At 36.5% G+C, this 13,999-nt stretch overlaps 1 protein-coding gene across 3 annotated transcripts in view; it reads right to left on the bottom strand.

The window, feature by feature from the left end:
• Positions 1–13,999, bottom strand: part of SOS2 (SOS Ras/Rho guanine nucleotide exchange factor 2) — a 100,409-nt gene that overhangs the window by 36,101 nt on the left and 50,309 nt on the right. For all 3 annotated transcript variants that reach the window (XM_082647326.1, XM_082647325.1, XM_082647327.1), the window contains exon 8: positions 13,265–13,363. In XM_082647326.1, coding sequence (XP_082503452.1) covers positions 13,265–13,363 — 99 coding nt within the window. The remainder of the gene's footprint in view (positions 1–13,264; positions 13,364–13,999) is intronic.

Genomic DNA, 13,999 nt, shown 5'->3' with positions numbered 1-13,999 from the left:
CCTTATATTCCAAGAACAATCTGAAAACCATTCAGCAATGGTTCCCTTTCCTCAGCAAGGAACTGAATGGATACTGTTTAAGTACAAGGTCCATTAACTTTCATTTATATGTCTAGAAATTATTCTCTAAAAAACAAAATTCTCTCTATATAGAGCACAGAGCCATCTGATATTTTTTAAGATACATATAAAAGTCTTGCTATCAAAGATTTGCAATATAAATAATTTAAGTGACTACCATCGGAAGTAAAACCTTCATCCTCTAGATTTAAGAAACAGAAAATATAAAAGGAAAAAGAGACAAAAAAACCACAGGAAGTTTGAAAAATGATCTTCACTCAATCATTCTGACTTCTAAAGGTGAAAATTACTACCAAATCACTTATTTTGCTGTTTCAAAGATTTCTTACAAAAAGATTCTTTTCAGCTCCACTCTAAAATACTTCCCTAGTAAATACGGACACTGATGACATAAAATGCTTAATTATAGTTTTATTCTTATTGCTTTTGTTGATCCAAATTTCCAAATTATCACTAATGAGATTCTACCAAAATGAGAACTGCTTTTCAATTTACATGTATGAGGATACTAAATTTCTACTGTCTACTTGGTCTTAAGGCTGCTCAAACTCTTCCACATAAATGGCCTTGTCATTTCTAAATATCCATGAAGAATTACAGGCTGTCAAAGAGAAAAAAACCTTCAGGATGATTTCTTGGTGATACAAGTATACAAAACAATGGCTTTCTTTGGCGTAAATGTAGTCCAATAATTTGCTAAACGTTTCTTGAATTTTTGGCAGTGAGATTCAACAAACAACAGATTAATGAATATCCAAGCTAATTCTCTATAGCTGTCTGAGAGAATGTATTCTTACAGTGACACGGAAGTTACCACACTGAACTGCCTTGCAAGTTAAGTCATGCTCTTTCACACTGCTGTGGCCTTCTACCTATCTGCCTCTGCTCCTCCTTATCTACCTGGTGAATTCAGCCTCTATGATACAGTTCAAATGCCTCCTCCCTATGAAGCTCTTTCCTTTTTTCTCCCCCCTTAAGTTTTCTCTTTTGAAATAATATCAAATTTGTAGAAAAGCTATAAAAGTAATACAACTGCTGTATACTCGAGTCACCAGTTTTTGTTTTTTTAATAAATTTATTTGTTTATTTTTGGCTGCGTTGGGTCTTCTTTGCTGCACGCGGCCTTTCTCTAGTTGCGGCCAGCGGGGGCTACTCTTCCTTGCAGTGTGCGGGCTTTTCATTGTGGTGGCTTCTCTTGTTGAGGAGCACAGGCTCTAGGCGTGCGGGCTTCAGTAGTTGCAGCACGTGGGCTCAGTAGTTGTGGCTCGCGGGCTCTAGAGCGCAGGCTCAGTAGTTGTGGCGCACGGGCTTAGTTGCTCCACGGCATGTGGGATCTTCCCGGACCAGGGCTCAAACCCATGTCCCCTGCATTGGCAGGCAGATTCTTAACCACTGCACCACCAGAGAAGCCCTGAGTCACCAGTTTTTAACACTTTGCCACATAGGCTTCATCATTCAGTGTGTGAGTGTATGTGCATTTTCCCCCTGAACTATCTGAGAGTAGTTTGTGATACAGTCCTCTCAGTTCCTTGCTGAGGAAGGTGAACCATTGCTAAATGGTTCTGAGATTGGTTTCGAAATATCAGGAAAATTCAAATATATCACAAACTACTCTCAAATAGTGTTATTCCCCTTTACTCCTTTGATATTTCAGCAATGTGTCTTAGAACAAAAATTCTTTTACAGTATAGTGATCAACTTCAGGAAATTTAACTTTAGTAATGTTCTGTAATCTAATTTACAGTGCATATCCAATTTAGTTAATGTCCCAATCCTGTCCTTTAGTGCAATTCCCCCCCAATACAGGATGCAGTCAGTGTGTACTTAGCTATCATGTTTCTACTGTCTCTTTTAATCTGTAGTAGTTCCTCAGCATTTGCCTTTTATGGCTCCCCCAATTAAATAACACCAACACACCAGAATAGTAGGATAAACCTCTGCATACCCAACACTCATAAATTTTTTTCTAACTTTCCTAGACAGAGGTTAGTTACTCCTGACTCAGTAATCCCACTGAACTACTTCTATTACGCACTTATTATATTGCCATTATTTGTCTGATGTTCATCTTCTTTACTAAACCATGAACTCCTTAAAGCTTGGGGATATATTTTATTCATTTTTAGTACAGTACCCACACATGGTAAGTACCCAATAGGGTAATCAGAAAGAGTGACTGCTGTATAACTACTTATTATTTTGTTAAGTGTTCAGACAAATAACGACAATGAACATTTATTAAGTTCTTATTCTGTGCATGCTCTTTTATGCATTAGCTTATATAATGTCTGTTACAACTCTGTAAGATAGGTACTATTATTATACACATGTCACAGATGAAGAAACTGAGACACCCAAGATAAGTGGCAGAGTCTATATTCAAACCCAGGAACTTTGACTCCAGGGTCCAGGCTTTTTGCCATACTACTACACCGCCTCTCTCCAATGACACAAAACACAATTATGCAAAATACTGAACTATGACAAAATCTGGTGAACGCGAGTTAAAGGAGATCCCCTCTACCTTAAAAACAAACTGGGTAATTACACAGTTTAAGAAATAAAATGAAGTAAGTGTGCTTTGGAAAAGAGGTCAAAGAGAATAAATGCCCTTACAATATATGCTTAAGCTAAGTAAAGTGGAAGTGATCTTTCATTAATGTGTAGTACCTTATGAATTTGACTGAAGAATATATTCCTTGCTTAACTGATAATCATTATTCTCCTTAGTTGTGTATATGTGTACCCTGCACTTCACGTAAGTTTTTTGTTAACTCTTATGAGACTTCACTGAAATACTTACCATGCTTCTCTTGAATTTCTATAAAATGCTGTATCTGTTATAGACATGTGTGCCTAAAGCAAGGGAAATTATAATAAATTATGAATTTGTCTCAAATTCATTATGCTGGGAATTCAGTTTAGATGTGAAATATATGTGATCAATTCTCTTTTGATAGTAATAAACTTCTCTCTAGATTTTCATAAAAATAGAATTTTAGTAATTTGGTGGGAAATTCAGCTCATTAAAACCTATCACTTTTCTTTATGTGATCTTTTAAAATGTGTATTATCTTCCTTTAGATGTCCTTGAGTGATGTTTCAGTACTGAAAGAGTGAATATTATGCAGTAAAATATTCCTCATCGTTTTTTTCAAGAGTCCGAACATTTCTTCCAAATAGACATTATCTCAAGTTCTTGATGTTATAAATACATTTACACACACACAGGAATGCAAAGAAACTGACAGAGTAATTGTTACATAATGTTAACCATTAGCAAATTTAGATGAAGGGAGTTTACTATACGATTTTTGTAACTTTTTTTCTATGTTTTTCAAAGTAAAAGGTTAAAAAAAAGTATTACTAAAGAAGCAATTTCAATTGTCTCACTGAAATATTGGCTTACCTTTCCCAATGAACCTCACTGAAGTCATTAATAATAGGTCTTCCTGTTAAGCTTTAAACTAAATTAAGATGGATTAAGTTCTCGAGAGGCGAATTTTTATTCTTTCCATTACTAAATTTCCAGAGAATGACCAGAGTTAGAGAGTAAAAGAATGTTACTTAGCTTTGAATAAATCAATTCCTAAGTGAGAGTCAGTATGTTCTTAGTAACAGAAGGATAAACACAGATTTTTTTCTTAGAATATAAGAAGTGTATTATAAAGATACTTATAAATCAGGAAATGAATTTGTTATTTCTTCTTCCTCTTACATAAGGATTGAAATACATATTAAGGAAAAAATCTAAAATTTATCTGAGAAAAATAAAGAAAATGAAAGTAGTTTATGAGTAACCCCAGAGGGGTTTAAATTGGAAAAGGCCAAAAAAAGAAACCTATTACCTATAAAATGAACTTTAAAGTATTGCTATAAATAATAATAACCTAGGACTTCCCTGGTGGTGCAGTGGTTAAGAATCCACTGGGTTCGCGCCCTGGTCCAGGAAGATTCCACATGCTGGGGAGCAACTAAGCCCGTGAGCCACAACTACTGAAGCCTGCGCACTTAGAGCTGGAGCTCCGCAACAAGAGAAGCGACCGCAATGAGAAGGCCATGCACCGCAACGAAGAGTAGCCCCTGCTCGCTGCATCTAGAGAAAGCCTGCGCACAGCAACAAGACCCAACACAGCCAAAAATAAATAAATAAAGCAAACAAACAAATAAATAAATAAGGATTTTAAAAAATAATAATAATCCAACAACATACTGTAAAATAATTTCAGGAAAACTATATATGATATCCTCTAATTTCTCATTATGTAGTTGTTTTGTGTTTTTCTATCTTGCTTATCATAAACTCTGATTCTGGGAAATAAAACTCAAATAATATTTAAATATTATGTCCACAAATAAATCTCCCTTGGTATATGACTGGGGCAGATATTTCAAATTAAAACTGGCTTAAAACTGCTGCAGGACTGCGTTTTCTATTCCCAAAAGACTATGATAGCCTTAAGTCACACTGGTCGAGGCTTCTTTTATAGGTTCTCATCCCAAAGTAAGTTCAACGTGAAATGAAGTTTCCTTTGGATGAGTACTTGAGCCCAAACAGTATCACAAAAAGGCAATCAACAGAATGAGAGAGTATTTACAAATGACAGATCTGATAAGGTACTAATATTCAGAATATATAAAGAACTCCTATAATACAACCACAAAAATACAAACAACCCAAATTAAAAATGGGCAAAGGACTTGAACAGACATTACTCCAAAGAAGATATACGAATGGCCAACAAGCAAATGAAAAAATGCTCACCGTCACTAATAGGGAAATGCAAGTCAAAACCACAATGAGCTACCACCTCACATCCATTAGGATGGCTACTATCAAAAAACAAAAATACTGAAAATAACAAGTGCTGGCAAGGATGTGGAGAAATTGGAATGCGTGTGTGCTGTTGGTGGGAATATAAAATGGTATAAAGCTGCTATGAAATACTGTACAGTGCTTCCTCAAAAAATTAAAAATAGGGGCTTTCCTGGTGGCACAGTGGTTGAGAGTCTGCCTGCCAATGCAGGGGGCACGGGTTCGTGCCCCGGTCCAGGAAGATCCCACATGTCGCGGAGCGGCTAGGCCCGTGAGCCATGGCCGCTGAGCCTGCGCGTCCGGAGCCTGTGCTCCGCAACGGGAGAGGCCACAACAGTGAGAGGCCCATGTACTGCAAAAAAAAAAAAAAAAAAAATTAAAAATAGAATTACCCTATGCTCCAGCAATTCCACTTCTGGGTATATATCCAAAAGAATTGAAAGCAGAGTCTCGAGGACATATTTGTTCACCGATATCTGTAGCAGTATTATTTACATAAGCCAAAAAGTAGAAGCAACCCAAGTGTCCAACACTGGCTGTATAGCAATATACTTAAGTCTACTGAACCGTACACTTAAAATTGTTAAGATGGTAAATTTCATGTTATGCTTTACCACAATTAAAAACAAAATGTTATTAAAAGGAACAGTATAACAGTCAGAACAGATATAAAAGTAAAAAGCAGTTTCTAATCTGACCATGTGATAATCCTCTTTGCTTCTGTCTAGAATTAGTCCTTATTTTGTATTTTTCAAAATGCATGTCATAATCTATTGAATTATGACATGAACGAATCCTTTTTTTAAAAATGAAAGAAACAGAACAGAATATAGTACATGAATATACTGCATGAAATGCTAAGTAGTGTTTCAAAACACTTTCTGTTTCTTGTGTGTGTATACACGCATGTATACAGCATCATCGTGATGCTTAATGTGTTTCTTCTCTTTTTTTTTTTTGTCATATACCATTATCATTGCATCCTTTATTCACCAACGCTCCCAATATAGCACTCAAGACACTCCTCTGCAATTTTAAGTTCTGGGAACTATTCAATTATTCACTTACATTTTTCAAAGGCTTTTCTATTTGGGAAAACAGTAAGTTAATTCATATTGAGATATATTTTAACATATAACCAAAGTGCCTGACATACTGTATTCTAAAAATTTTGTGTTTAAACATTGTAAGTGTAATATAACTGTTTATGCATATATAATAATTTAATATACATACATAAATTAACATATATAAATATATGTATATACATGGAAATTGATATTATAACTCATAAAACATCACTAATTAGCAACCTTAATATTGCCCATGTAAGAAAACTGTAATTAAGGAAAGATAAGTGAAATTTCCAGTGTAGCCCTCCTAATAAAATATGGAGCATAAGTTTAAACACAGCCCTTTAAGGTGGGTAACATCTGAGGATGTTTGCAGGTATTCTTTCCACTTATCACCCTCACTCTCCTCACCCCAAGCCTCAAAAATTGAGAAAGAAATGCCAATATTTTCAGTGCCTTTAACCATGTATATATCTCAATTTTTTTTACTCTAGGCAATGAAAAATGTTAAGAACGTGTCTTCACTTATACTACTTTGAACTGATTGGAAGTAAAATGTGACAGTGTGAGAAATGCAGTAAATGTACAATTCACATGAATGTATTTCTGACTATGGATTATTCCAACTGTATAACATATAGACTGATTCCCACAGGACAATAATGCTATAAATAAGTGGGTCACTCTCTAGAATACCTCTAGAATAAGGTCCTTCTGATCCCACTAATTGAGTCATATACTTACCAAGAATCAGTAGTACATGTTTCCAAACATGTATGACACTTGTGCTTATGCTATTATGTAATTTAATTACTATATAAGTTAAAGAAATATGAGTATAAAATATTTATATGAAAACTCAAATCAAATAATTTTAAAGCAAGTCTTTTTAAAAGCTATAGGGAGATTGGTTCAAGATGGCAGAGTAGAAGGACATGCTCTCACTCCCTCTTTCGAGAACACCAGAATCCCAACTAACTGCTGAACAATCATCAACAGGAAGACACTGGAACTCACCAAAAAAGATACCCCACCTCCAAAGACAAAGGAGAAGCCGCACTGAGACGGTAGGAGGGGCGCAATCACAATAAAATCAAATCCCATAACCGCTGGGTGGGTGACTCACAAACTGGAGAACAATTATACCACAGAAGTCCACCCACTGGAGTGAAGGTTCTGAGCCACACATCAGGCTTCTCAACCTGGGAGCCTGGAAACGGGAGGAGGAATTCCTAGAGAATCAGACTTTGAAGGCTACTGGGATTTGACTGCAGGACTTTGGCAGGACTGGGGGAAACAAGAGACTCCACTCTTGAAGGGCACACACATCGGGACCCAGGGGAAGGAGCAGTGACCCCACAGGAGACTGAACCAGACCTACCTGCTAGTGTTGGAGGGTCTCCTGCAGAGGCAGCGGGCAACTGTGGCTCACCAAGGGACAAGAACACTGGCAGCAGAAGTTCTGGGAAGTGCTCCTTAGCATGAGCCTTCCCAGAGTCTGGCATTAGTCCCACCAAAGAGCTCCAGGCCAAACAACCAACAGGGATGGAATCCAGCCCCACCCATCAGCAGTCAAGGGGATTAAAGTTTTAATCCCACCAGAGCAACAGCCAGCTCTACCATCCACCAGTCCCTCCCATCAGGAAACTTGCACAAGCCTCTTAGATAGCCTCATCAACCAGAGGGCAGATAGCAGAAGCAAGAACTACAATCCTGCAGCCTGTGGAACTAAAACCACACTCACAGAAAGACAGACAAGATGAAAAGGCAGGGGGCTATGTACCAGATGAAGGAACAAGATAAAACCCCAGAAAAACTACTAAATGAAATCCAGAAAAAGAATTCAGAATAATGATAGTGAAGATGATCCAAGACCTCAGAAAAAGAATGGAGGCAAAGATCGAGACGATGCAAGAAATGTTTAACAAAGACCTAGAAGAATTAAAGAACAAACAAACAGAGATGAACAGTACAATAACTGAAATGAAAAATGCACTAGAAGGAATCAATAGCAGAATAACTGAGGCAGAAGAACAGGTAAGTGACCTGGAAGAGAGAATGGTGGAATTCACTGCTGCGGAACAGAATAAAGAAAAAAGAATGAAAAGAAATGAAGACAGCCTATGAGACCTCTGGGACAACATTAAACACAACAACATTCGCATTATAGGGGTCCCAGAAGGAGGAGAGAGAAAGGACCAGAGAAAATGTTTGAAGAGATTATAGTCGAAAACTTCCCTAACATGGGAAAGGAAATAGCCACCCAAGTCCAGGAAGCACAGAGAGTCCCACACAGGATAAACCCAAGGAGAAACACGCCGGGACACATAGTAATCAAATTGGCAAAAATTACAGACAAAGAGAAGTTATTGAAAGCAGCAAGGGAAAAACGACAAATAACATACAGGGGAACTCCCATAAGGTTAACAGCTGATTTCTCAGCAGAAACTCTACAAGCCAGAAGGCAGGGGCATGATATACTTAAAGCAATGAAAGGGAAGAACCTACAACCAAGATTACTCTACCCAGCAAGGATCTCATTCAGATTCGATGGAGAAATCAAAAGCTTTACAGACAAGCAAAAGCTAAGGAATTCAGAAGCACCAAGCAAGCTTTACAACAAAAGCTAAAGGAACTTCGCAAGGCAGGAAACAGAAGAGAAGGAAAAGACCTACAATAACAAACCCAGAACAATTCAGAAAATGGTAATAGGAACAGACATATTGATAATTACCTTAAATGTAAATGGATTAAATGCTCCAACCAAAATACACAGACTGGCTGAATGGATACATAAACAAGACCCGAACATATGCTGCCTACCAGAGACCCACTTCAGACCTAGGGACACATATAGACAGAAAGTGAGGAGATGGAAAAAGATATTCCATGCAAATGGAAATCAAAAGAAAGCTAGAGTAGCAATACTCATATCAGATAAAATAGACTTTAGGGCTTCCCTGGTGGCACAGTGGTTGAGAGTCTGCCTGCTGATGCAGGGGACACGGGTTCGTGCCCGGGTCCAGGAAGATCCCACATGCCGCGAAGCGGCTGGGCCCGTGAGCCATGGCCACTGAGTCTGCACGTCCGGAGCCTGTGCTCCGCAACAGGAGAGGCCACAACAGTGAGAGGCCCGCGTACCGCAAAAAAAAAAAAAAAAAAGACTTTAAAATAAAGAATGTTACAAGAGACAAGGAAGGACACTACGTAATGATCAAGAGATCAATCCAAGAAGAAGATGTAACAATTTTAAATATATATGCACCCAACACAGAAGCACCTCAATACATAAGGCAACTGCTAACAGCTCTAAAAGAGGAAATCGACAGTAACGCAATAATAGTGGGGGACTTTAACACCTCACTTACACCAATGGACAGATCATCTAAACAGAAAATTAAAAAGGAAACACAAGCTTTAAATGACACAATAGACCAGATAGATTTAATTGATATTTATAGGACATTCCATCCAAAAACAGCAGATTACACTTTCTTCTCAAGTGCGCACAGAACATTCTCCAGGATAGATCACATCTTGGGTCACAAATCAAGCCCCAGTAAATTTAAGAAAATTGAAATCATATCAAGCATCTTTTCTGACCACAACGCTATGAGATTAGAAATCAATTACAGGGAAAAAAATGTAAAAAACACAAACACACATCTATGGTCAACTAATCTATGACAAAGGAGGCAAGGATATACAATGGAGAAAAGACAGTCTCTTCAATAAGTGGTGCTGGGAAAACTGGACAGCTACATGTAAAAGAATGAAATTAGAACACTCCCTAACACCATACACAAAAATAAACTCAAAATGGATTAAAGACCTAAATGTAAGGCCAGACACTATAAAACTCTTAGAGGAAAACATAGGAAGAACACTCTTTGATATAAATCACAGCAAGATCTTTTTTGATCCACCTCCTAGAGTAATGGAAACAAAAACAAAAATAAATAAACGGGACCTAATGAAACTTAAAAGCTTTTGCACGGCAAAGGAAACCATAAACAAGACGAAAAGACAACCATCAGAATGGGAGAAAATATTTGCAAATGGATCAACGGACAAAGGATTAATCTCCAAAAAATATAAACAGCTTATGCATCTCAATATTAAAAAAACAAATAACCCAATCCAAAAATGGGCAGAAGACCTAAATAGACATTTCTCCAAAGAAGACATACAGATGGCCAAGAAGCACATGAAAAGCTGCTCAACATCACTAATTATTAGAGAAATGCAAATCAAAACTACAATGAGGTATTTGTTATCAATGCTTTATTAAAAAAAAAAAAAAAAAACTACAATGAGGTATCACCTCACACCAGTTAGAATGGGCATCATCAGAAAATCTACAAACAACAAATGCTGGAGAGGGTGTGGAGAAAAGGGAACCCTCTTGCACTGCTGCTGGGAATGTAAATTGATACAGTCACTATGCAGAACAGTATGGCAGTTCCTTTAAGAACTAAGAATAGAATTACCGTATGACCCAGCAATCCCACTACTGGGCATATACCCAGAGAAAACCATAATTCAAAAAGACACATGCACCCCAATGTTCACTGCAGCACTATTTACAATAGCCAGGTCATGGAAGCAACCTAAATGCCCAACAACAGACGAATGGATAAAGAAGATGTGGTACATATATACAATGGAATATTACTCAGCCATGAAAAGGAATGAAATTGGGTCATTTGTAGTGACGTGGATGCATCCAGAGACTGTCATACAGAGTGAAGTAAGTCAGAAAGAGAAAAACAAATATCGTATATTAACGCATATATGTGGAACCTAGAAAAATGGTAGAGATAAACCGGTTTGCAGGGCAGAAATTGAGACACAGATGTAGAGAACAAATGTATGGACACCAAGGGGGGAAAGTGGTGGCGGGTGAGGTGAGGGTGGGATGAATTGGGCGATTGGGATTGACATTTATACACTGATGTGCATAAAATGCATGACTAGTAAGAAAAGAAAGAAAGAAAAAAAGGTATAGGGAAGATAATCATAAAAGATTTGGAAAAATTATAAATACTTAAAAGATATCTGCACTCAGATTGCTTTACAAGCATCTTCAAGTTTATGTACCATCTAAAAGAAAGGGAAAATAGAAATCATAGAAGATACTTTTTGTACTTAAGCAAGATTCATACTCAAAGAAAAAGTTTTACCCCAAGTCAACAGATTAGCATATAAATACATATAAATGTTCATTTGTAGGGGTTTTGTGTGTATGTATTTATTGAAATAAAATATGCATATTTCTTTTTTATGATTCTTTGCCTTATTTTTAATTAACTGACCAACTACTAGTCCCAGTCACAATGGCTAAGAGTACTTGGAGTCCAGTAATTAATTGGTAGTAAAAGTAGCTGTGGCCTCAGGATGAGTCAGGGCATCATAGTCAATGTCTGATTTTAGATTCAGATCTCAGAGATTTTAAAAACCAATCATCCAGATAGGAGAAAAAAGTAAGCTTCAATTATAGTCAAGCCGGGATTTTTAAATGTTGGCAAATATTAGAAGGCAACTCTAAGACTAATGATAGGACTTCCAATTAGACATGAACATTCTCTAAAAATTTTTAGGAATCTAAATATACATCTGGGGCTGCTAATGTATTAGTCGTACGAAGCCTACACACAATAGATCTCATCAGTGAAACTAAACTCTTAGAAAAAATATGGAATATACTAAGTTTTAATTAATGCACAACAACAAGAAAAACAAATAGAAATATGAAATGCAAAGACAAGTCACAGAAGATATTTACAGTGGCAAAAGATTTGAATAACCCTATAAAAGGTTATCAAAAAGGCCAATAAACATATACCCAACCACATTAATAATCAAGAAAATACAAATTAAAAACACCGCATACCATTATAAATACACCATATGACAGAAATTTTAAAATATGAAAATATGCATAAAGAGACATCACCTGCATTCTGGTAGGAGTATAAACTGTAAAACCCACGTTGGAAAACTGTTTGACATCATCTATTAAATCTGAAAATATGCACACCCTATGACCAAGCAATTCCAACGCTGAGTATATACTCTAGAGACACAAAATGCATGCACATGTGTACCAAGAGATATAAAGAGAATGTCCATAGCAAGTGTTATCAGTAATAGCAAAAAACTGTTGTTCTGGGGCTTCCCTGGTGGCGCAGTGGTTGAGAGTCCACCTGCCGATGCAGGGGACACGGGTTCGTGCCCCGGTCCGGGAGGATCCCACATGCTGCGGAGCGGCTGGGCCCGTGAGCCATGGCCGCTGAGCCTGCGCATCTGGAGCCTGTGCCCCGCAACGGGAGAGGCAGCAACAGTGAGAGGCCCGCGTACCGCAAAAAAACAAAAACAAAAACAAAAAAAACTGTTGTTCAACCAGGAAAGGATAAATAAATCATGGTTTATTCAAACAATGGAAGAAAATTAAACTAGAACAACATACAACCACATCAATGAATCATACAAATATAACTTTGAAAGAAGATAAAAGACACAAACTAATATATATAATTTGATCCAATTGATTAAAAAGTTCAGAAACAGGCTACATATATTTCTAGTGATATACACATAGGTGGTTAAAGTAAAGAAAAGCAAAAAAGTAATTACCATTAAAGTCAGGGTAGTGGTTTACCTCTGGTGTGTTTACGCATTACATTTATTTATTATAAAACATGTTTATGTTTTTATACTTTTCTCTATGTATATATCATAATAAAGTTTATACTACATATTAGAACTTTAGGAATTCAATATATTTTTATGTGTACTGATCTTTAAAAAGAGTTCAACTTTTACCATAACTTTATTTTTTAATTTGTTGCTTGGTTTCTAGCTATTACACTGCATACTGCATGTGGAAAAGGTGTCAACTTTAAAGCGTTTTTCTTGACAAGTTATAACAAGATGGAAGTTTAGAACAATGCTATACATAAAAGTTATTAATTACTTATATAAAATAAGAGTTAAACCATTGTTGCTGTGTCTCCAAAATATAATTTTTAAAAAGTCAACATTTTTATGATGTTATTACTTTGAGAATTTATATTATCAAATGATAAAGATACATTTTACTCTATCTACCACTTGGAAATGATATGAAGATAAAAAATATAGGCGTTTCTCTATGGTCTGTGGAAAGAAGGGAGACATTTAAGATACTTTACTTTTATGAATAAAAAGTATGGAAAATAACATCAGATTTAAAAAAAGGTTTTAAGCCTCATAAATGCAACTATTTTTTTGCCTCAGGAAGCTTTCATCTTACCTTTAATAATTCAAAATAGTGCCAACAATGATATACTGGCACCAGCATAAGGCGTGGAAGGACATAACGAACTGCCTCTTTAAAACCATCAGCAATGGACTGCAAAGCAAAAAGACAAAAAACAGTATATCTCTGATATCAAGGTTATGTAACAGTAGTGCCTAACAGAAGCAGATTTTAAGAATACAAGTTACAGGGAATTCCCTGGAGGTCCAGTGGTTAGGACTCGGCACTTTAACTGCTGGAGCCCCGGGTTCAATCCCTGGTCGGGCAACTAAGAACCCACGAGCTGCACTGTGTGCCCCCCACTCCGCCCCAAAAAAAGAATACAAGATACAGACTAACAAAACTATAACAGGAAGAATGTTCTATATTGAAACTGAAGTGCTGTAAATCAAGTTTTTTCCTCCTTTAAGTTATCAGATAATTAAATATATGCATTTCATCTTTCATGGCTAAAATAACTTTAACAATATTCTTCTCAGCTTTTCTTCAAAAGTTTTGGCTTCCACATACCCTAAAGGAATGCCGAAAAGCTATGTACTGTCTCACACATTTTTATGTCAATTTTATTAAAAATGTTTTAAGTAGTTACAAAGAATGTGTTTTGGGGGATGTGGTACATTGTAGATGTGATTTAAATATATTTCACCAAACAATGATCAAATAAATTTCAGATTTAGCTCATTTAATTTATGAAAAATGTCTGTTATATAACTTAATTGATAAAGCCAA

The sequence above is a fragment of the Grampus griseus genome, assembly GCF_964374135.1.
Source record: "Grampus griseus genome assembly, chromosome: 2".
NCBI classification, from domain to species: Eukaryota; Metazoa; Chordata; class Mammalia; order Artiodactyla; family Delphinidae; genus Grampus; species Grampus griseus.
The sequence above is the reverse complement of the archived record's forward strand: the minus strand, read 5'-3'. Positions and strand labels throughout refer to the sequence as shown.